Raw genomic sequence first — 23188 nt, 5'->3', positions numbered from 1 at the left:
CCCCCATGTGGTTGGTCTCTCTGGTGTCCCTGATGGTGCAATTGAAGGTTTTCTGGCAAACTGGACTTTGACAAGAGCCCTCTTTGAATCGCAGCATAGACCAATCCACCACAGCAAGAGACTCGGTCCCACTGGAAAACAGGTTTCAGTATTTCTGGTGATCATGAGACCTTACATGCCCAAAGAAAATTTCACCATGAAAATCACGTTTCCACAGCCATTAGAAACTCACTATGCAGCTTTGATCTTCTCCTGGATTTATTATTACCACACTATGTGCTGTTAGACAATAACTAGTATATAATTTGATTTTGTAATAGTTATCTCAAGAAACAAAAGTGATTCTTTCATAAAGTTCTCCTCTAGTTACATACATATTTAAGCATATGATGTCTGCACAGAGCTGAGGAGCCACCAGTGCAAGGTTCCATCTATGGAATTATGACTAACACATCTGAAGCTAAAACCCCCTAAATGGTTAGTTTTACCCTCCTGACATTATTTTGCTTTTTTCCCTGCTTTTCCAGGTGCATTATTTCCAGCCAATTTTCCCTTCCTAGGGAAAATTATCTACGATTTAATGAAATGTTCATACATCATGCCCAGTAGTAAGTATCTCACTTTCCTTTTATGTCTTCTAAGTGGCTCAGAGTTTGCAGCTACGCTGCTTTCAAGAAAATAAAATAGCAGACTGCCAGAGTACATCTGTCCTAGAGTGTGAGTTGGCTCCACAACTGTTTTCCCAAGAGTGACCAATTGTTGTGGTTTAGCCCGGCTGGCAGCTAAACACCACATAGCCGTTCGCTCACCCTCCCCCCTCCCTCTCTGGGATGGGGGAGAGAAACGGGAAAGTGAAGCCTGTGAGTTGAGATAAAGACAGTTTATTAAGACAGGAAAATAATAATAATAATAATAATAATAATAATAATAATAATAATAATGTGTACAAAACAAGTGATGCACAATGCAATTGCTCACCACCCGCTGACCGATGCCCAGCCTATCCCCGAGCAGCCGGACCCCCCTCCACCCCGGCTAGCCACCCCTATATATTGTTTAGCATGACGCCAGATGGTATGGAATACCCCTTTGGCCAGTTTGGGTCAGCTGTCCTGGGTCTGTCCCCTCCCAGCTCCTGCTGCACCCCCAGCCTGCTCGCTAGCAGGACAGAGCAAGAAGCTGAAAAGTCCTTGGCTTGGTGTAAGCACTGCTCTGCAACAATTAAAATATCAGCATGTTATCAGCGCTCTTCTCATCCTAATCCAAAACATAGCACCCTACCAGCTACTAGGAGGCAAATTAACTCTGTCCTAACTGAAACCAGGACACCAATACAGAGATTTCAAGTAAAGCACAAGATCTATTAAAGGCAGCAAGAGAAATACTTGAACAACTAAAAATTGCTCTCCTAAATAAAATTATGATTACCTACAGAATTCAAAGCCTCTGAACCACTCCCTAAATCTTGTTCTGAGTTAAGGCAGTGTGCAACAGTATCTGCCATCCCTCATATAAGTACTGCACACTAGCCCAATTTGCTTACCCTCGGCACGTATAAAGCATCAGGTTTTATTTCAGATTTGTTTCTCTACCCTTAATACTATTTGGTGGATTCAAGCCTTTAGTGGTACTCCCTTTGAAAGAGCTTCTAATCTATCTTCCTATATGGAGAGCTTGATAGGCCATAATAAAGGTTTGGTGTTCTAAATTAAATAGCTCAGAGCTGTGAAAAGACTTATATTTATATTACCATGACTACATTTTGACTTCTCCCATCAGTTAGGTAAAGACTCATTTGTACTTCATAACCATAAGGAGTAGCAAACCTCAAGACATCATTTTTCTATTCTCCCATGCTGAAACAGGGTATGCATATCCACACCAACTCTGGTACACGTTGCTCTAACCTATCCTATAAAATACAAGTAAATAAAATAAAGCATAAGTAAAATAGTCTGACCTATACCTAAGTAAAATAAGTCTGACCTATTCTATAAAATACAAGTAAATAAAATAAAGCATGGAATGACGTAGTAGTAGTAGTAGTAGTAGTGACTTGGTAGCCAGTTTCATTGCTTCATTATCATTAAAGTCCACATTTTTTTCTAATAAGCAGCCCAACCCTTTCTTTGTTTTCACTTTAAGCTGTTTGCATTTTGTCATGTGTCCAGTTGACAGAGGACAGTTGAACACCATCATCTCTAAAGGAAAGCAATAGCAAGTAGTTTCACATATGAGAAGACTTATCACCTCTGGACTTAGTGTTTCCTAATCTAGACTAAGAACAGTAAATTTCCTCAACTCTTTGTCGCATGTCATTTTTTCCCCTCAACCTCAGTGTACATCTAATATCTATTTTTCACGGAATTTTTGCCCCAAACTATACAATGGATGGCAGCTTATATCATAATGTAGCTGGCTTGAGCGAGTAGTTTACCTTTGCCATTTTCATCAACATTTCTCCACTAGCTCTAATAACTCCTAAATCGAGTTCTCCTTTCTTGGACTGGCCTTGTACTGTTGGCTCTTGTTCATTTTTACAAATTTTCAGATTGTTGATTTTGGTTGCTAGATTGCTTTGGATCATCATCCCATCCATTATCCTGCCTTAGGAAACCTGCACCAGTCTGAAGTCAGCCCAAATACATCATCTATTCCAACAGGCAGTGATAACTACAGGTCCAAGTTTGTGTGATGCTGGGGACATTAGCCGGACTCTTTTTTCTCTGCCTGCTTCTTATTTGAAGTGATAAGGGTTCAACCAATCTCTTGTTTGGACAGACCTTAAGACAAAAAAACAAACAAACAAAAACACACACAAATAAACAAACAAAAAAATAGAAACAGATGCCCTCCTAAAACCAGGATTTTCTACCATCCCTATGTTTAGCCTCCACCCTGTAACACACTTCTCTACCAGTCCAGAAACCATCACACTTTCATCTATTCTTTTAGGAGTCCTTTTCACAGGAAAGGGTTGGAAGTGTTCTGTTCACTTCTCTCATTGAATGTTGTACTTACACAAACCCAACTTCTTGATCAGCTCTTTTGAGGTATTTTCAACACTTCTATACGTACGTGGATTTCAGAGACACCGGACTGACTATTCAGACTCCGTTCTCCACAACTCCCCCTCCTGTCTTCCCAGTAATCCATAAACTTGAGGTCATGTAAAGTTGTTTTCTAGGCATTCACAGCAAAAGTGCTCTAGAAGAAGCATGTCATTGCCCTAGATACCTTATCCATGCAATCCAACCCGACATATATTAAGTCATTTGTCTGATTCACTATGTTGCAGCTCAGCATTTAGGTAATCTGTTTTTCTGCCTGAAACTCCCGCATCATATCTAGACCTTTTATGAACTTCCCTTGAGGTTCTAACTGGATTCCTCCATAGTACAGCTGTGATGAACAAGTTTTCTGTCTGAAGATGATTATTAAAATCAATCTCTTGAGCTAAGTACTCCAATGTGTCATTGGAACTGTCATACAACAGTAAAGACTAAAGAGCTCACACACACACACAAAAAATCATGAAAAAGCAAGAAAAATAAAGAAGTCTATATGGCCAGAACTGCAGACCAATTTCAGAGTAACACTTAAGAGTAACACTTAAGATAGCAAAAAAGGGAGACGCAGTTTTAAAGCAGTTAATATGTTGAGCTTCAACAACTTACTAAAAATGTATCTTATTTAAAAAATAAAAATAAAAAAAAGAAATCAGAAGCTTTTCCCCAAAACTTTCTGACTTTATAGCTAAAAACTAGTATTTTTGTTAGTTTTGTAAATGGATGTTATTCTGGTTTTATGACAATTAGGCTGCCAAAAAAAGTTCTTTAATTCATAGAGGTTAAATGGAAAATGAACTTCCAGCAGAAATGTTTACTAAAATGAAGAAAATTAGATGACCTGACTTTATGCTGGAGTCTCTAACTTTTTAATAAGGGGCTTTTGGAACAGCAAGAAGTATAATTACTTTTGTTTGTTTTGCTGTGAATTAAATGAAAATAATTTAAGAACATGATGAAAGTAATTGACAAACAAAAAATACTCAACAGGTAATACGCTATGGGGCATTTTTCAGCAGAAACTTCATTTTGTTCTCAACTCAGAGAAGAATTTTAATGGGAAAACTTCTACCAGCTGTAATAATTGTATTTATGTTCTTCACAGTTTATACCAGAGGAATCGCTTGTAGAATATTCAAATTGCTTTGTCACTGCGCTTTGATTTGCAAAAGCAATTCAAAATAATAAACAGAAAAGTTTCCCATGTCCTCGAAGGTGACCTAACAGAACACTGCAATAAAAGGCTCAGTGCTAGAAAAATTAGAGAAGTGTTAAGTTGAAAACCTTTTTAAAGCTGGTGAGATCTAATGATTTCCTGACATCCTTCCACTGTAAGGACAAAACTACTGGAACTAGATTTTTATCATCTGGGCTGTTTCAGGTTAACAGATGATTTCTACAGCCTCTTTTGTTCTGTCCACAGAGAAAAACAATGACCTCTAATGAAAACTGCACGCAGGCACACAATATTAGAGGTATGTTTTGACTGTCAGTGGACTCAACCTGATCTTTTAGAAAGAAATTTCAGGGAGCTATCATTGGCATTACATAACAGAAGATATGAAAAAAATCTAAAACATTGTGTTCTGAGCTGCCCTGGCAATTAACAGTCTTGTGCCCACACCTTTCCCACTCCCTCCCATCCCCACATACTTCAAGGGTGAGAGGTGGGGGATGTTTCTTAAAAGTAGAAGAAAAAAATTAATATGACCATATGACCAATCTAGGAGAAGTAAAAGAAATGCCACACTCTGTTTTGTGCTTTTATTGAAGGGACAAAAATATGTATTGCATCCACTTAATATTGCAAAATACACCAGTAGTTCACAAATCTTTTGAACAGTTTCAGAGATGACAGACATTTTTACTTGTACACATCTTAAAGGTGAAAGGATACTACAGACTATTTAATGTAGATTTCTGGATCTCTTGTCTCCAGCAGAACAGAGTTTTACCACTGGATTTACATTCGGTCTGCATTTTGGCTTTCAGTATATTAACTGCATATTATACACAGACTGGAAACTACAAAACACACACTGTCTGCAAAATGAGTTAGCAAAAAATTATTAGGTAAAGAATATTTGTGGTCTATCCCAGACTTCAAGATATCTGCCTTGTCAGAAAAAAAAAAAAAAAAAAGAAAAAAAGAAAGGAATATAACAGAACTGAGAGCAAAACATTTTGAATATATTCATACTTCTGCAACATCTAAATAAATACATAATCAAAAAACTATCAAATGCTATTAAATATGCAGTTATAATTTCTGACAAAGGGGAATGGTGGAAGCAATGTTGCAGGATTGCCCATTTCTTAATTCCCTCTCCTAAGCAATCACCTGTTGGCCACAGCTAGACCCAAACCACTGCCCAATATACTCTCGTATTGCAACTTCTTCTGAAGCAGGTACCTGCAATGATACGTGAAATACCTAGTCATTTACATGTTACATCTCAGTTGCCTTGTATGACAGACGCCATTAGGAAAAAGTCCACATTTACCAAGTTTATTATACTGCAGCGGAAAGCTCTACATTCTCCACTGCCTTTGACTTCGAGAACTGCTCGTACCCCTTCCTGACTGATTTACCTGGATCTTAAAGCTTTACCCGGATCCTTTACCCGGATCTTCCTGACTCTACAGGAAAAGAGAGGACAAAAACCTGTGTTTCATAGAACTTGGGACAGGTAGCAACAGTAACATACATATGGGGATGAACACAAGAAGAAATCTGAAATGGCTGCCCTGGCTGCTCAATGCCTGCTCTTCATTATGCCACTGGAAACTGCTCTCCAGGGGGCATTTAAAGCTGAGACTGGCCAGGTGTGTATTGCACCCCTAAGTGGGGCATATTACCCCCCCAAAAAAAAAAACAAAACAAACAAACAAAAAACTCTACCTCTTTATCTGGTGGGGGAATATTCACAAGGGTTGAGATAAAGATTAAGGGTCCAAAGCCCTACCTAGATCAGCAGCTTCCAGAGAGAACTTGTTTAAAACTTGTAATAGGCTACAGATGTACCTATAGCAGCCACAGTATACTGTTTGGACCATAAAGTAATGTTGCATGCCCTGCCTAGATCGATCAATTTGTGTGCAATCCATTTCCACACTGTGAAGAACAATGAAGTTACATTAAATATTGTAAGTTCCTCAACACAGAAGCAAGGGAAGGGAGGGAGCGAGGGAGCAGAGCCGACACAGGTCAGAAGACAATGCAAATGGCAGTAGCTGCTCGTTATGGACAAAAGCACTTTTAAAAGCCTTTACTCAGACTTTACCTAGGTCCCGCTTAGGCACCACTTCCATTGGGAGGGGTTTTGCTGGTTCTGGGGAGTGGGATGAGAAGGGCTATGCCGTCAGGGGGCCAAGCTGGGCGGCTGAAATGGGGCCATGGTCCTACAGGTAAGGGGGGGGAGAGGCCCAAGGCCTGGCTGGGCTGGGACAGTGAGGGCTGTTGGTGCCCTCAGGGCCCTGACAGCAGGAACAACACCAAAACAGCAATTAAAGATGGAGTTTTGATGCCTACTTTTTTCCATTTCACACTTTTTCAGTGCTTTTGGAATCATGGGAAGATCTCGCCTCTATTAATTGAACATCTCTGTCTGCCTCAGAGGGCAGCGTAATCTTCAGCAAACAGGTAAGATCTGTCATATGTGTAATGATACTTGCTCTATTTGTATGTGTGATCCTTAAATATATTTTCAATAAGGCTCTGCATGTCCATGGGGTTTTCGTAGGCCACAGTTTCCCAGAGCAAGAACATTAAAATTAAATGTAGATAAAACCACCAGTTTTATCTGTAGATAATGTAGATAAAACCACCAGCAGTCGGACAGATTTTCACCTGATGTAAAATAAACAACATAAAGCCAGTGAAGTCAGGAGATTTAGGTGAGCTTATAGAGCACTTAAGAATATACCTCTGTACGTCCACTTCAGATAACAGCAAGTTATCTTCAAATTAGTAATTTTTATATATATATATATATATATATATATATATATATATATATCTCCTGTGTTAGAGGTTTCCATGCCAAAAATCCGGCATCACAACAGGTAATGTGAAGATGTGAAGAAACACCCTTGCCAGGACAAGAGTCCCAAGGCAGAAATGTACATGGTCTGATGTTGTCTGCATTGATACAGCATACGCTTATATCAAGCAACCACACGGCACACATGCAAAACATGCCTGAAACTAGTCCCACGCAGTAAATGCATATGGGAAGTGTTGGACGAAATGCAAAAAATCTCAAACTCATTACATAAAGTGTATCTGTGTGGAAAAGGAAGAATATCTGGGGAGAGTCTTTCTTCCCTGCAATGAGAAACAAGAACAATTCCACCTGGTAAATCACTTGCTGAAAGATTTTATTTGATGTTATTGGACTCCCCAGAAACATTACGGGAGCAAGTTAGCAGCAGAGCACAGATATCACAAAGCTGATAGGTGCTGCAATTATGATTATGATGAAATTATGATATTTTGGCTGCTGCTGTACACTGAAAGAGTTTAGAAGATAGAATGGCACTCTAAGTGTATCACAAAGATAAGCTGGAGCTAAATATCCTGAAGTAATTCCCAAGTTCATCTAGTCAGTCTGAAAAGCAGGGCTCCTACACTTACAGACCCACTCACTCCCTGTGGTCCCTTCAATTAGAGATTTGGTTCATAAGCTAATAAATCACCTTGGACTGAATCCTGAACTTCTGCAGAGAGGCATTGCCATTGCTTTGCTGCTCAACAGGATCTTTCACAAGCCCATAAAATAAAGCAAGAGCAGCAACCCAGGCCTCAATTAAGCAAAAGCTGAAGATGAATCAACATATTTTAAAAAATGTTCTCAGTTACACCAGATACATTTCCATTGGTTACTGCAGATTCACCTGTATGAGCCAAAGACAGACTCTAATCTAGAGTTTAACTTATCCACGTGGAATGAATTCCTGCATTTTTCTAGAGGTTGGTTTCCACTTTGGGGCAGGCAGTACCTTGTTCCTGCAATGCAACGCCCGTCTTCTGTACAGGCTGACAAAACACAACAGCGACAAAGGGGATGAATAGGTGTTGAATTTCATTGGTTCATTCCAGCAAATCTCACAAAGTCATCATGAAATCCATCAATAACAAGAGTTATCAAGGTACCTAAAAGCCTTTTCCCTCCTCCCCATTCTTATTTGTAACTCTCAGTTCTTCTTACATGAGAAAACTGCTGCTGATCTATACTGTTGAGGATCTGCACCCCAAAATCCAGCTGATCTCCTTTGTGTAGACAAAGGCCAAGACTGCAGTGTAGACTCAGGTCAAGGGCAATTATTCGTTTTCACTGTTCGGTGTTCATAAGGTTGCACCAGGAGCATTGCAACATCCACTTCTGGGCTACGCATCGGAAGAAATATGTGGGAAAATGAGAGAGAGACCAGTGGAGGGCCACTGGGATGCTCGGGGCTGGAGATTGGCATAAGAAGGGAGCTGGGCTTGTTCAGCCAGGAAAAGACAGAGCTAAGGGAAGGAAATTACCTTACTCTGTTTTCTGTCTCTAAATATCTAACTGGCCATTATAGAGAAGACTGAGCCAGGCTACTCAGAGGAGCACAGAAAGAAAAACAGAGCAATGAAAATTCATCATGACATGGTGCAGCACTGCAACAAGCTGCCCAGAGAGTCTGGGCAATCTCTGTCCTTGCAGATATTCAAGACACGCCTGGACACAGTCCTGAGCAACCTGACCTAGCTTTGAGGATGTCCCTGCTCTGAGCTGGAGGTGGACTAGATGGCATCGACAAGCCTCTTCCAACCCAAATTATTCTGTAATTCTAAATCCAAATTTAAATGAAAGATCAGTCACAGGCCTGACTGAAAGAGAGGAAGAGGTAGGGATGGACACTCTACAGTCTGTGTATGTGATTAAGAAATGCACTGAGAAATGCTAATCACAGGGAAAAAAAGGAAGACTTACTTGCTCCCATTTTCAGTAAATCCATGCTAAAGTCTTTTATAAGATGGAAGAAAAAAAAACCCCTTATTTTTCCAAAATATGATAAAACCAGCCTGATACACTGTCCTACGTTGTTTCTTGTGAAGTTACACTGAAAAATCAAAGGAGGTGAAAAACAGACCATATTTTAGGTCAGTAATTCTTTGGGACCAGCCTAAGCTTTTTACACCTTCAGACCTCAAATGAAGCGAAACAAAATACAGTGTAAGACGTGTGCGAAATGAAAAGGGAGCAATCAAACTGCACGCATATTCCAAGTATCATCAACTGATTGGTACAAACAGGCAAGGAAAAATTAGCAAGATTAAAAACAGTGACAGACTGTCCCAGACTGATCTATTAAGCCCTCTGTATTTGTGCGTTGGTGTTTGTTGCAAGGGTAGCAAGCAAAAGGCTTGAGCAAGTGAATATGCATGCATCCCTGCAAAATTTTAGCACAAAGTCAGTGTCAGGCACTTCCCCCCAGTTGTTATAAGTGTGCAGGTTTGCTTAAATTTGCTGAAACTGTTACAACTAGCCACAAAACTTACAGTATCAGCAAAACAGAAGTACCAATTTATGCAGACCATGGCTAGGTCAACAAGGAAAGGTCAACCAGGAATTTTATGATCACAGGACAGATTTGCTGCTGACATTGCCAGCCAGATTCCCTAAAAGCAAGGAGAAACATGGCTTCTGATATTGAAGGGATACTCAAAGTAAGGTTCCCCTTACACTAGAATATATGTATACACATTACCAGATGTAATTTGCAGAAAACCATGCATCTAGCTATGACTAAATTCAGTCCCACGCAGAGCCAGTACGGAGACCATGTAGCAATAATCTTGTGCTAGCATAGTGAACTGAATTACATTTAACCAACAGAGCCTCATCCTGCTGCCGATAAAATCATCATGAGCAGGAAAACCTTTAAAGAATGGGTACTACTGTGATTTGATACCAAGTTCATCACAATTTGTAATAGGCATAAAGCCTAACTACTGTGATGGATGTAATCAGTGTTTCTCAATGCGTGGCTCTGATTGGAATTCTTTTATTCAGACTATACTCCTACACAATCCAATTAAAGATCAGGTTTTGTATTAAAACAACTCAAAACATTGGAAAAAAATTAAAAAAGAAAACGACAATGGGAATAAACATAGCCTGGGTGGAAAGCCAGCTGACACTGCTTTCTGCACATTTCTTTCTGCTATACGATAGTCCACTACATTTCAGTGAGATTACCGATAGAGTAAGATGTCTTTTGGCATAAGGATGAATCACAGAAGAGTTCGTGCTGATGAAAGACCCTTCCCTGATTTATTCAATACATATAAATCATTGCCTTTTCTGATGAAGGGGGCAAGAAAGGAAGAATTTTATCACTCCTACGCTTGTCAGAGACTAAAGGATCAGTCAGATGCCAGATGGGAGTACAGGCATTTTCTCATGTCTCTGGTAAAATTAGCTACTGCAGATTTTATGGACCAAGCAACGATACGCGTCTACACAACCAGGATTAGAAAATAACCCATTGTTTTGAAATTACGCTCTTTACTATATGTCAGGTTTACATAATACAGAGTAACTGGATTTTATTCTCTACACGTACACTCTTCTGGAAGATATGAGATATTAATTGTAAATCTCAGCTATTAGTCATTTTTATAATACTTCTATAAAAATATTTTATGCCAGACACAGTGTTGATTTTTGTCCCTATTTAAACCTCTAGTCCTATTTTGTAATTTTTCAGTATATGTAAAGATATTAACAAGTTGCTAATTTTCCCTTTAATTTTAAATAGCTAGCCCCGCTAAAACTAAAATTCTCATCAGGAGGTACTGGCCTTAACCATTGACCATTGTATCACTTTCTTCTTATATTGGTACTATCTAGTGGGTATTGGACCCAACTACTTCAGTGTTTACTAAACTCCAAATGCTTTAAGACTGAGTTATTTAATTCTCATAGCATCATAGATTATATAAAAGCAATGCAGCCATCTGTTTGGGTTCAATTTATATTAACACGAGTGTGTTTGCTTGCCATATTGACATGAAGTTATGACAAGATTCTTTAAGACGGCATATGTGAAAGACAATTTTTTTTAAAATCTTAGTTCCTAAGAATTATGGAAAAGGACAGAGGAAAATACCATGCCTTCTCTTCAAACAGCTGCATTTTGTTGAACATCTACAAAGAAAATCTATTGTGCCCCATTCCAGACAGATAGACCCTTACAGCAAATGTGGTAAAGCAAGGGAACTTACCTAGTGGCTTTTTTATGTCACACAGACATTGGTTGCCTACCAGCGACCCATTGTAACCAGCATCCTGGGGCAGTCCAGCATTCATTTCAGTGAACGCAAGGTTTCCCGCTGATTATTCTCATTTACTTCAATGGAGGTCCAGTCCAACCATGTATCAGTGTCAAGTGTATGCCTTTTACTTGTCTATTTTGTAATTGTTCAACAATTCTGCTGTTGTGCAGCAAACTAATTTGATCTTAAATTCTTCTCTTTCTCTCAAAGGCATTAGTTTACGGATAAGAAAACCAGATAAACTGTGTTTAGGATGTGATCTGCACTTTTTCCTAGCTCACTGAGAACACAAATGCCATTTCTCCCTTCTGCAGTACACAGAGAATACACCCCTGCCCAGGCACAGGGGTTTACACCTTGCTTCTTGCCTCACCAAGTAAGGGCTTGGAAAACTCATATTTTGCTAGGGCAGATGCTGGATGGAGATGAAGTTGTAGACAATGAATTGTACTTTCATGGATAACCAAAAGCATTACTGCCTCCAATTACTGCATCTGCCTGGAGTCTCCATTTCTAGACACCTGAGGGGTGGAGAGTGGAAACCCTCCATGTCACACAGCCAGGTACCAGCTGCACAGAAAAGCAAGTTCAGGAATAAGGAATTGAGTTCCAACAACCCTAAATGAAGTGAAGAAGGCCAGGAGGAGCTGAGCCTCTTCAAAAGTACCAGAGCTAAAAATTTTGAATGAAACATGCTCTTCATTTAACACTTCCTAGTAGTACAGCAGGTAACTTAGACTTGAGAGGAAAGCACCTGGCTCACTACTGCTATAGCTAAAGCTGATTTAGATGAAGGGGAACCTGTTGATATACAGATCTTCGAATGGAAAGGAGTTTGTGACCCTTTTTTAGAAAGTCTTTCTCCATTTTTCTGCTGCTATTTTCACTTATTTTACTTATTGTAAGACAATGAAAAAGACAGGAATTCATCACAATCCCCCTGAGGTTTTCTGTTATTTTTTGGTCAACACTTAATGGCAACAGCTTCCCAGAAGCAGAATTGAGAATACCCTAAACTGCAGAGAGAGAGAAGAGGAACGACAACTGATTTGCATTTGAGACTGACTTTTCACTGCCTTTTTTTTCCCAGATCCATTAAATGTGCATATATTCCAAGATCTATTAATGCGTAATAAATTTTGCTGGATTGGTGACTCCTTTCATGCAAATAAGGAATCTTTTTATATAAGGGAGTGTAAGAAAAAAATCCTTCTTTCAGCCAGAGAAGGGAAAAGTCTGTGCTGGATTTAAATCACTACTTCAATCCTTAAAACGTTTCTCATACCAGATACTAATGAGCAATCCAACAACACTATTAAATAGCGTACTTCATAGTCAAACTGAAAATTGGATACTAGAGTGGGGAGGAAAAAAAAAAAAAACAACAACAACAACAACACACACACACAATTTATTGCTCACATAAATAGATCCTCCTGAAAAGTGACTTCGCAGCCTTGGTGCTGCATAGTGCCTCCTTTAAAATATACTTTTCAATGGGGTACAGCTTCTTAAATTATTTTCCACAGAATCACTGTATACAAAAAGCTTCCCTCGCTGAAAAAAAAAACAAAAAACAAAAAAAAACTGAACAGCACAGTAGAAGTTGAAACATTGACAAAAAAACACACCATACTCAAACTTGTCGTTCATTCTGCAGTCTGTGAACGTGTGTTCTTGACCTAAAATATTTGTCAGTTAGAGCTTGTTCCTCTCTGTCCTGCCATGTTGCTATGTCATGACTCTTGGAGATCTGACTGGGTAAGATGCCATACAAAAGGCAGGTGTGTTTGTCAGCTAACAGTCACCTAAATTCCTTCCGGATTTGTTTTTCAGTTTGGCTGTCAAATCGACCTGGATTCTCAGCCAACTTGTGAATTACCATTTATTTTTACCCTAATATGCAACTTTGGGCAAAAAACGCTGGCAGTATGCTTGCAACAAATATAATCTTGGACTGGTGCTACAGGCAAACATAATGCTAGGGTGGTATTAAGAATAAAACCTTCTTCAGCCATGTAAAACATCTGCAAGGTTTGCCTTCTCTGAAGCATGCTTTTTAGACCCTGCCTGGAACTAGAGATTTCATAGGAGGTTGTTTTTCTTTTGTTGTTTGACTTGAAATACAACAGGAGCAGACAGCAGAAGTAAGCTCAAAAGCCATGGGGTACACACAGCACCTTGACTCCATTGAATGTGGAGTGACAGAACTGCCAGGCTACATCCTGAGGCAACCAGCTGGTTGAAATTCCTGTGGACTCAGCTGGAGCTTCCTACAAAAATAAAGTTTGTGAATATAGCCCACTGAAGACTGCTTCAGCTTACACATTTGCTTTTATGCACTGGTGTCTTAACTGCTAGGTAACTTTGCTCTCCATTTCACCTTCTCTGTCTTTCAGCTTTTCCCCAGTCTTGCCTATGTGGGGTGCTGTCACTTTATTCCCAGCTTCCCATCACTGGGAGGACCTTGGTCAACCCTGCAGATGCCGAGTGAATAGCCAGGTTCCACTCTGTCTGCCCCACCTCTCGTACAAAACAGAGGGCAAATATAACAAAATGACCTTTCAGTAGAAAGCTTGCAGTGTTTGGAGGCTTGGTACTGATTTTTAAACATGCAATCATCTTTGGAGAGTGCAGCTGTGCTCACCTCTGAAGGAACCAGATGCTGCAACAAAAGTTGATTTTTTTTTTTTTGTAAATTGCTTTGGTGGTTAATTTTGCAATAATTTGTTCAGGTAGCCCTAAAAGAACAGAGGAAGGGAGAGATTGGAGATGAACAAACATGAAGGAAGATGCAACTGTGCTGATACTAATTCTACTCACACTTTTGCTGAGAATTAAGTCGGACAACACTTAAAGATGAGCAAGTCACATTTTGGCAGTTTGCAAGACCGTCACATCATAGGGATTATGTTTTTTTTTTTTTTAATTTTATGAATTAATCCAGAAGGCATTTCAGAACATAGAGGGAGGGCTGTAGTATTTTTTTTTAAAATCAAAAGGATTTCCTTGTATTGTTATACTTCCACATTTCTTGAAACCCAAATTCCATATTTTGAATTCACGTCTCATCTGAAAACACCAGATTCATTTCTGGACCTCGTCCAGGCATCTTCTCACCTGGACATTGACCTCATTCTGCTGCGGTTGTTTTCCGCTCGCTGTTTCACATGTAATGAATCTGCTCCTTTAACGCTTCCTGAATGCAGTCCCACAGTGACAGTGCTGTGGTTGCAGCATCCAGCCATGCCCTGCCTGGAGCTCCTTCATTTAACATCATATGTTTTTCTTCCCTTACCAAGGTCAACTTCAGAGGCTGCTGCCCTAAGCCAAGACTGGGCCAACCTGCTCCTTTCCTCTCTTCAGGCCTGAGCTTACCCTTGACTTTTCAGTTTTTCTTTGGTCTGCCTTTGATTTTAGCCCTTCTATCACCCTTGTGATACAAACATGCCTAGTACAGACCTGGAAAACATGAAACAGTCAATTAAATTATTTCCCATCTGATTAGCCTATTAACTGTTCCTTATGTAAAAATAAGGAACAAAATTTGTCCTATAGTTAGAATTGTTCATCATTTTATTTTGGCAAAATGATTTCATGATCATAGCTGATATGTTTCAGCAGTATATCTTATGTATTTTAAAAGTTCATCCAAACACTGTAGAGTGGCTAGAGAAGCATGAAAAGATAACACTGTTCCACCCACATAAGCAAACCTAAAAGCAGATTAAGCTGATAATGGCATCCACACAGAGCTGCACAGGTTTAATAAAAATATCACATTTTTATTTACTTCTCTACGTGTCCTGCATGCAAGTCTTCAAACAACTCCCTGAATCTAAACTAAGCATATAAATTTTATGTGAAAAATCAGTGTATTTTCACAGATCTCAAAGACTGATTATTTTTCACAGAAAATGCATCATCTTTATTCAATTAAATTTCTCTATATGCAGTGTTTTATCTTTGTGCTTATACATATTAACCCTCATGCAGGTGGGTCACTTAATTAGGCTTTGCTGAAACCTGAAGTGTGAATCACCAGTAGAAATAACTGTGTTCCCATAGCACTGCAGACCATCATCTACCTCTGCTACACACCAAACCCTTACACTTCCATAAAAGCAAATGTTCACTGACAATCACAATCTGGAAAAAGAAATTCAGATTCTCTGTGTTCTTTAGGCAATTTTTAATTTTTAACAAAACGCAGGTTTGAGAAAATAAGGTATCAGTCTATTCTTCTAGTATTTTTCAAACAAACCTGGATTGAGAGTTCTCAGCATGTGCAGACACATATGAGCATATGTGTATGTTACAACAACAGCATTTTGTGAAACGTTTCTGGAAAAATAGTAAGGGTTTCCATTTGTTAATCTAGACTATACATTATTTTTCAAATGGTTTGTTTTAGCGACAGCCCAGGGATTTGGCAAGCATTCCTCTTGTCTTTTGTATCATAGATAAAGAGGATTGATTGCAGCTCACGGGCTGTATCACTGGGCTCTGTATCACCATCAACTACAGATTTAACTATCTTGTAGGTGCAAAAAAGTGGGATGAAAGACTCCAAGCTGAGAATTCAAGGGAGCATCAAAGGAATTAATCTACTACAGAGGCAGGCAGAACAAAGCAGATGATCTTATCTGTAAGTAAGCAGAAGCTTTTTGTCATAAAAATAAGAGGGGTTGAAAAAGAAGGAACAAGAGAAATAACTGAGAAGTAGTAGTGGGGCACTGGGAGTAAGAGACTTGAAATATGGTCCAGCCCAACATCTCTGTGCCCCTGCCCAAAGAAAGGCCTCTGAACTCTCCCATTGCCTTGCCAACCTTCTTAGTTAGAAAACACCTGAACAGAACTGTACCAAGTGCTTGTCCACACCAGTCCCCAGCTCCAGTGTCTTACAATTGCTCCTGTCCTACAGATAAAGAAGAATATTACTGAGAAAACAAAGAAAGGCTGAGAAAAGGAACAGGCTGTTTCCTACCTTAGCTTTCTCCTAGCACGAATGGAACTTCAGAAACACGTTACACGTTTCTTTACCGAAGGCCTATGATTTACCTTACACTCAAACTGATTAATGAACTTCAGTTAACAGGTATACGATTGCTTTTCCAAGTTGCTCATTGGTTTAAGATTCTGGCAACTACTGACAAACTAGCTGTTCATTTGGGCAAGATCAAATTATTTCATATTCAAGAAGAGCAAAGGCTCAGCACCATGCAGCACAGATACTGTGAAGCATTAGGGAAGTGAGACCCAGCATTTGACACATTCGGGGCTGGAGGCTCCAAACAGCTGAGTCTGCAGCCAAGCCCAGTGAATCAAACCAGACAACAGCTCCCCAAGGAAAATGCTCTCCCTGTTGAAGCAGTAGAGCCATCTGCTACCTACCCCTTCTCCCCTACCACTCCTCAGTCCCTGAGGTGAGTAGGAGGACTGTCAGAGCAGGCAGTGACTCCTGCCAGAGGTTTTGGTGGGGGTGAACCTGCCTCACCGTGTGTATTTTGGGAAGGTGGAAGAATCCCCCTGCCATCTGCAGGTGAGTTCAGTGAGCTGCGATCCTCTTCCTAGGGGAAACTGCATACATTAACTGGAGGTTTCAAATCTATTTGGTGTTTGGAGGCACAGCAAGACATTCCCTCATTTCTTTACAAAACTGGATAAGCAGAGGGAGATGCCAAAGCTACTGGGAGCCCCAGCATCTCTCCAATACACACCCTGAAAGTCTGACTCCTACTCATACCACAGCGTGAAGGCAGCACTGTGCAGTGGAGCAGTTGGGGACCAGTCATGGCAGCCCCTCTAAGCACTAGCAAGGGGCAGACCTCAGTTCAGAAGCACCAAGTCTTAGGCAATACAAACAGGCAAGGGATAAAGGATCTTCTGGAGGGGCAAGGTGTAGCAAAGAAGATTGTTCAGACCCAAGCCCAACAAATTAGCAGCAGATCCTTTCTAAAGAATATATATATATATATGTCTCAGTGAAATGTGAAATGCATAGAGACAGATAAACTTCAGGAGGCTGCTTTGTAGAGAGAACGGTAGAAGAACAAATGGACAACCAAGAACTAAAAGAGGAGATGGAAAAAAAAAAGTGAAAAGACAATTGTCAAGGAAGAACAGAGGAAGAGGTCACCTTGGTATTGACGAAACTTTGGTCAGTGAATGTGGAGATATCGATCCCCATAAAACTGAGGAAACAGCACTTTCATCACTTGATGGAAGCTAACTGACAATGAGGAAGGTATCACAGTATCGTGGCTGTTACTGCATATGGGGAAAAAACTGGAAACAGAAAAACTGATTCCCTTCCCTCATGCAGGAAGGAAAGTGTCACACAAGAACCTAACAGGCAGGAGCCCTAAGTGTTTCCTCTCCCCTTTTTTACATACTCGGCAGCCAGATGATCAAAATCTACCTCTATGTTTTACATATCAGAAATTAAAACAGTTAAAACCAATCAATATTTTACTAGCAGCTACTCTTTGGCCTGCTTGGGAGGGTCGTGCAGCAACCCCGGTTAGATCAGAGGTCATGCTGACAAAAAAAGCACTGTGTAGAGAAAAATCACTTGTAAATTTGGAGGCAAAAAGAGAAAATACCCTCTACATCAAGGAAAGAAAGAGCAGGGAATAAAGGTCCTTATTTATTTATTTATTATAATTTAAGCCATTTATATTAAGCAAGAAGAGAACTTTCTGACTGGAAGTGCCTAAGCAACAGCATCAAATCATTTTAGCAGAACTGCAAAATCTCCACCATGAAATACTTTCAAAAGCAGGCAAGGAAAGCATTCCCATGGAATAACTTAAGTTCAGCTGATTCCACTTTGGTTCAGAAGAATGGGCCAGACGACCACTTGTGCTCCTCTTTTCTACAATTTCTGTGAGATGGGAGTGGAGGGAAAAAAAAAAGAAAAAAAAAGGTAAGTGCAAGCTTTACATACTAGAACCTAAAGCTAGAAGAATCTGGGCTACATAGTTTAGACCATACCATTCACATGAGAAATTATTGACTTCTGGTTGGTTTTGTTTGTCTACTCAGGGATTAACAATTAGCTCTTCAGAGGTGGAAGTGCCTCTACCTTGCATGTGTCTGTGCCAGCATGGTCCCAAGTGTTGGGGTTTGTCATAACACTATCATGGGTTCAGTGTGTAGAACATACATGGGGCCAATGTTTTGAACCATTAGACAGTAATTTGCTTTTATGAACCTGAGGTTGCTAGAACAATATCATCACACTTGCAGGCAGATGGAATAAATGTAACACGTCTTTCATGACTACAACCCAAACACAGATACCCATCTACTTCATCAGAGCATGTGGTGGGTACAGAACTATCAGTTTCCCTTCTTGGGGGTTATATTTTTCAGTTATGGCACCTCCTCCTTCACTACATCTTTAACTACTAGTTACTCCTGCAAAGTTCTCATGACCTAGAGCATTTAATGCCTTACCTTTTGGACGTAACCAAATATAATACTAACTGGAAGCTGAACATGCGAAAAAGCATGAGTTGCATTTTCAAAAGCCACTTAAAACTCCCAGGAGCTGCCTTACTGAGTTTCAAAAGTGTTGTGACAACACCCAGTCTGTGCAGTTAAAGGTGCTAGGATACGAAGGGGAGAACAGGGAGGTAACTAGTGTTGTAAATTGGGCTGACAGCTTTAGTTCAAGTTTTCAGAGGAATCTAGGGACACAAACTCAGTGTTTTCATCCAAGTAATCTTGTCCTTGGGACTGCCTGAGCCAGCCTGAGTTACAAATACATCTGTTCAGTTTTCAGTATAAGCAGATATTTAAGAATATCAGTGTTTTGTTTACTTTTATGACTGGGATGTAGGCTCCTAAAGTGCTCTGATGCATTGAAAACTTTAATCCAGATCATTCAACTGACTGTTGGCAGCTTCCAGCAGATGCTGCAAGCTCAGCACATCCAGGCTTCCTGAATATTGGGAAAAAGTCATTGAAGAAAGGCAGTGGAGAACAGCACAGTTTGGTACATTGGACACTTGAATTGAATTAAAGTCGGGGTGTCAGGGCATGCATGCTACTGAAAGTGCCATATTTTGCATGATACAAAAAACGGACTGACCAATAATTATTTCTGGTCATTTAAATTCCTGTTTCATTTTGAGAACTAGCCTGGTCCAGCCCACCTTGGACAATTAGATCCTTACCCTCATTTAGCCATAGGCTATTTTGTAATGTCATTGCCTTATCAAGCCATTGACACATTTACCCCACCCGTTTCCCCAGAATGAAGTAATTTACAAGTATTTCTAGACTATTATAATAAAATAAAACATTATTGATGTTATCAAGTCTAATATACAAATACCAGAAGTCTACTGTATCACATAATAATAATAATCATTTTTGTTTAAACTAGGAAAATAGTATCAAAGGATGTATCTATGAAACTCTTGGATTAAGCACTTCTAATGCAAGACAGCTGGATTTATCCAATGAGATATTTCCTGTCACTGAGCTTTTGTCATATAAATAGGGAGCAGACACATGTATATTGGCATATACACTACCTAGACCATGAAACTAAAATTTCTCCTAGACTGCAAAGAAATTAAGATAATGATTACACCATTAGAAAAACAATTTCCATAAAGCTTTATGTTTTATAGCCATTCCATGTTTTTAATACAGCTGCCACACCAGTAATAAATAATAGAAAACTATCTACAAATGTGTTATAAAGCCAGCTGACGATAGAGACACATTAAGAAAACTGCAGGTGCTCAAATTCAGAGTAGGCAACAAGATAAAACAACTCAGAATGTGTTTAAAATCCCTCTAGGCCAGTGTGATATTACACACCCATCAGAGAACCATCCTGTTCACACCATCAAATACCAGACTTATAATTCCTAGACTTTTAACTCTTAAAATTTAATCTACTCGATGACAATCACCCTATAAATAAATAAAAAACAGTAATTATGTGTCATGCCCATTGGGGGGAGTGGGGCTTTTGGGCTTTTATTTATTTATTTGAAAACAAACAAAAAAAACCACGGTGTTTTAGCAAGAATAATGAAGGATTTTCCATCTTATGTTGTGCAACCACAGATGAACTCAAGACTGACCAGAAGCATAGGGATGAGAGAACAGGAGAGCACAGCTCACACAGCAACTCCATATGCATGCCGTGGGGAAAGAAGCAGGGTAACTGAGCTGCATGGTGCACACTGCTGCGTCAGACCACCGGCAGCTTTTATTCCCTGTAAATATGCAAGGTTTAGACCCAGGGACACGATAAGAACCAGCCACCACAGATGCCACGACAAGGCCAATGTATGCATGCCAACCCAGCCAATTTTTCCCCTCCCGAGGGCAGCAGACCACCGAAGTGCAGGCAGAGCAGCCCAACCATCAGAGCCCACCAGCACACCCCGGTCGCTCCCAGGGTGCTGCTCCAGGGCCAGTGCATGAGCTGCCTTCGCCACAACACCAGGACCAGGTGTGCTCTGGGATGCCCATGCATTTCTGCTGGCCTTCCCTGGCTGAGCAGACACACTTGGAAGCAGTATACATGATTTTATATCTTACACCAGTGATTCACTGGACAGTTAATAGGAACAACACTAGCAAACAGCACTGACCAAGATGCCAGGAAACAAATAGTATTTGTAGACCTCTACTCCAGCTACTGACCCAGCTCAAGTCACACCATAAAGTCTCCAGATCTCCTCAAAATATTGAATAATTCATTCTTTTATTCAAAAGCAGTTACAATCAAAACCTGAAAGAATGGAAATGCATCATGAGTTTGGTATTGAAAAGTCCAGTGCTTTATGACCTTGTGAGCCAGATACGAGCTTCTGAAAGACAAAATCCATCACCTGCCTGTGACGGTCTCAGCCATCAGGTGCATAAATAACGACATGATTACACATGGGACTTTCCTACATGAAAGTTGTGATTTTTATTTCCTTAGAGCACCGCAGAGTTCACTGCACGGCACAAAGGCTGCGGGGATTCCGCGGCAGCGAAATATGAAAAACAGCGGGCATAAAGTAATCTCTTCTAATTCTCCTGAGCCCCGTGACGACATGCGGGAGCACAGAGTACCTGCCAGAGGGGTATAGAGGCTTTGTCAGCCCTCAAAAGGGACGATGATACGTAACACTCAGTGACCCCCTCTGACTCAAATTCGCACTGAGAACAGCTTTATAACAAACCGCACCGATAGCTGATACGGAAGCTGCACACAGCCACACACAAATGCTTTTATTGCTTGGTTTGATGCCTGTGGTCCAGTGTTCAGGCACAGAGCAGCTAAATGTGGGTTATTTACGTGCAGCATTTACATCTGTTGGCTTTTATTAGCGAAGGTCCTTTATCAGAAAATCCTGCAAATTCTCCCTGACTTTGCTGCTTGTTCAGCTAGAGCATCACACGAATCGGCACCGGGTTTTCTCAGCAACAAACACAAATTGCGATGCTTCGACCGACATCACGACATACACCAGAAACACCCACAGCCACGGAAAGCAGCGGATGGCCACAAGCCCCACTCGGGCTGCTCTCGTTGGGCTACCGACCCCACACCGGGGTAGCCCCGTGGCTCTGGCCAGGCCGCTGGCAGCCGGGCGATAAGGAGCGCTTTAGCCGGGGGTGAGCCGGCGTGGATATTAAAGGCAAGGCAATCCTCTTAGAGATGGGGCCAGCAGGTGCGCCCACCCTGCGCCCACCCGAGCTGCGAGCAAACGGGGGGCGGCTGGGCCAGGCCTGAGGTGGCATCGCCCCCGGGTAAAGCCGGGTAAAGCCGTGCCAAGCCGGGCCGAGCCGAGCCGAGTCGGGCTGGCCCCTCACGACGCCCGACCCGGTAAGTGGGGCGGTTATATAAGAGCGGCCGCCGCCAGGCAGGGGGGACCCGCTGCCCCCCATTACCCCCCCCCCCCCCCCCCCCCCCCCCCCCCCCCAGGCAATGCTGCTGCCTCTCCCCGGCCCCCTCCCGGCTTGCTGCCCCCGGCCAGCACCTTCTCCTGGGCGCGGTTGAGGCGTTTCTGGACGTTTTTGGCGAAGATGCCCGTCTTCATGTCGGCCATGGCTGGCGGCGGGGGGAGCGGGGGGGAGGCGGGCGGGCGAAGCAGAGCCCGGCGGCGGCGAGCGAGGCAGGGATGGATGGAGGGAGGGAAGGAGGGCGAGGAAGAGGAGGAGGAGGAGAAGGAAGAGGAGGAGGGCCTTAAAGACAGCCGGGAGAGGCGGGGCCGCCCGAGCCTCAGGTGAGCCGCGGCCCCCCGCCGAGGCAGCCGTGCGCCCCGCAAGGGGGTAGCGTCTCCTCGCTGTGGTTCTCCCACATTGTAAATAAATAACACAAAATCCAGGGAGATGCAGGCCGCGGGGAGCACACAAAGGTTGCCAGAAGCCGCCAGTGCTGAGGTGATGATGGCTGAGACCCTCTGGTGGCTCCCGGCCTCCAAGCTCTGCCAGCACCCTCGGGTCTGCTCTGGGTGACTTTTGGGGGACGAGGTGTTGAGGATCTGCATCCAGGGCTGTGCACAAGTGTGGCTGGCAGTGGCACTGAGTCTGAAATCTGCCTTCATAGTTAGCCCCAAATTCACAGCTGGTATTTATTCCTGCTCCTTGGCCAAGCACAGAGTGCCCTGATCCCAGAGAACAGAAACAAACACCGCAAAGCAAAGCACAGTGGAGCTCCAGGCTCTGAGCCTGTGTTCTTCTACAGGGAGCTGTTCTAGATCTGTAATGCTTTCCACTGATTTTTCAGATCGGTGCAAAACACAAGCCAGAAGGTCATCACTTGTACCTGCCAAAAGGA

The 23188-nt window shown here is 41.5% G+C and overlaps 1 protein-coding gene across 1 annotated transcript in view; it reads right to left on the bottom strand.

Annotated features, from left to right (window-relative positions):
• AMPH (amphiphysin) overlaps nt 1-22470 on the bottom strand; it is a 116291-nt gene extending 93821 nt beyond the window's left edge. Inside the window, exon 1 of the mRNA XM_035552626.2 lies at nt 22389-22470. Within this exon, the coding sequence (XP_035408519.1) occupies nt 22389-22457 (69 nt within the window). The 5' untranslated portion in view covers nt 22458-22470. The remainder of the gene's footprint in view (nt 1-22388) is intronic.
• Between the last annotated feature and the right edge of the window lie 718 nt (nt 22471-23188).

Source organism: Cygnus atratus, chromosome 2, assembly GCF_013377495.2.
Source record: "Cygnus atratus isolate AKBS03 ecotype Queensland, Australia chromosome 2, CAtr_DNAZoo_HiC_assembly, whole genome shotgun sequence".
NCBI classification, from domain to species: domain Eukaryota; kingdom Metazoa; phylum Chordata; class Aves; order Anseriformes; family Anatidae; genus Cygnus; species Cygnus atratus.
Note: the sequence above shows the minus strand (reverse complement) of the source record. Positions and strands in the feature narration are given on the sequence as shown.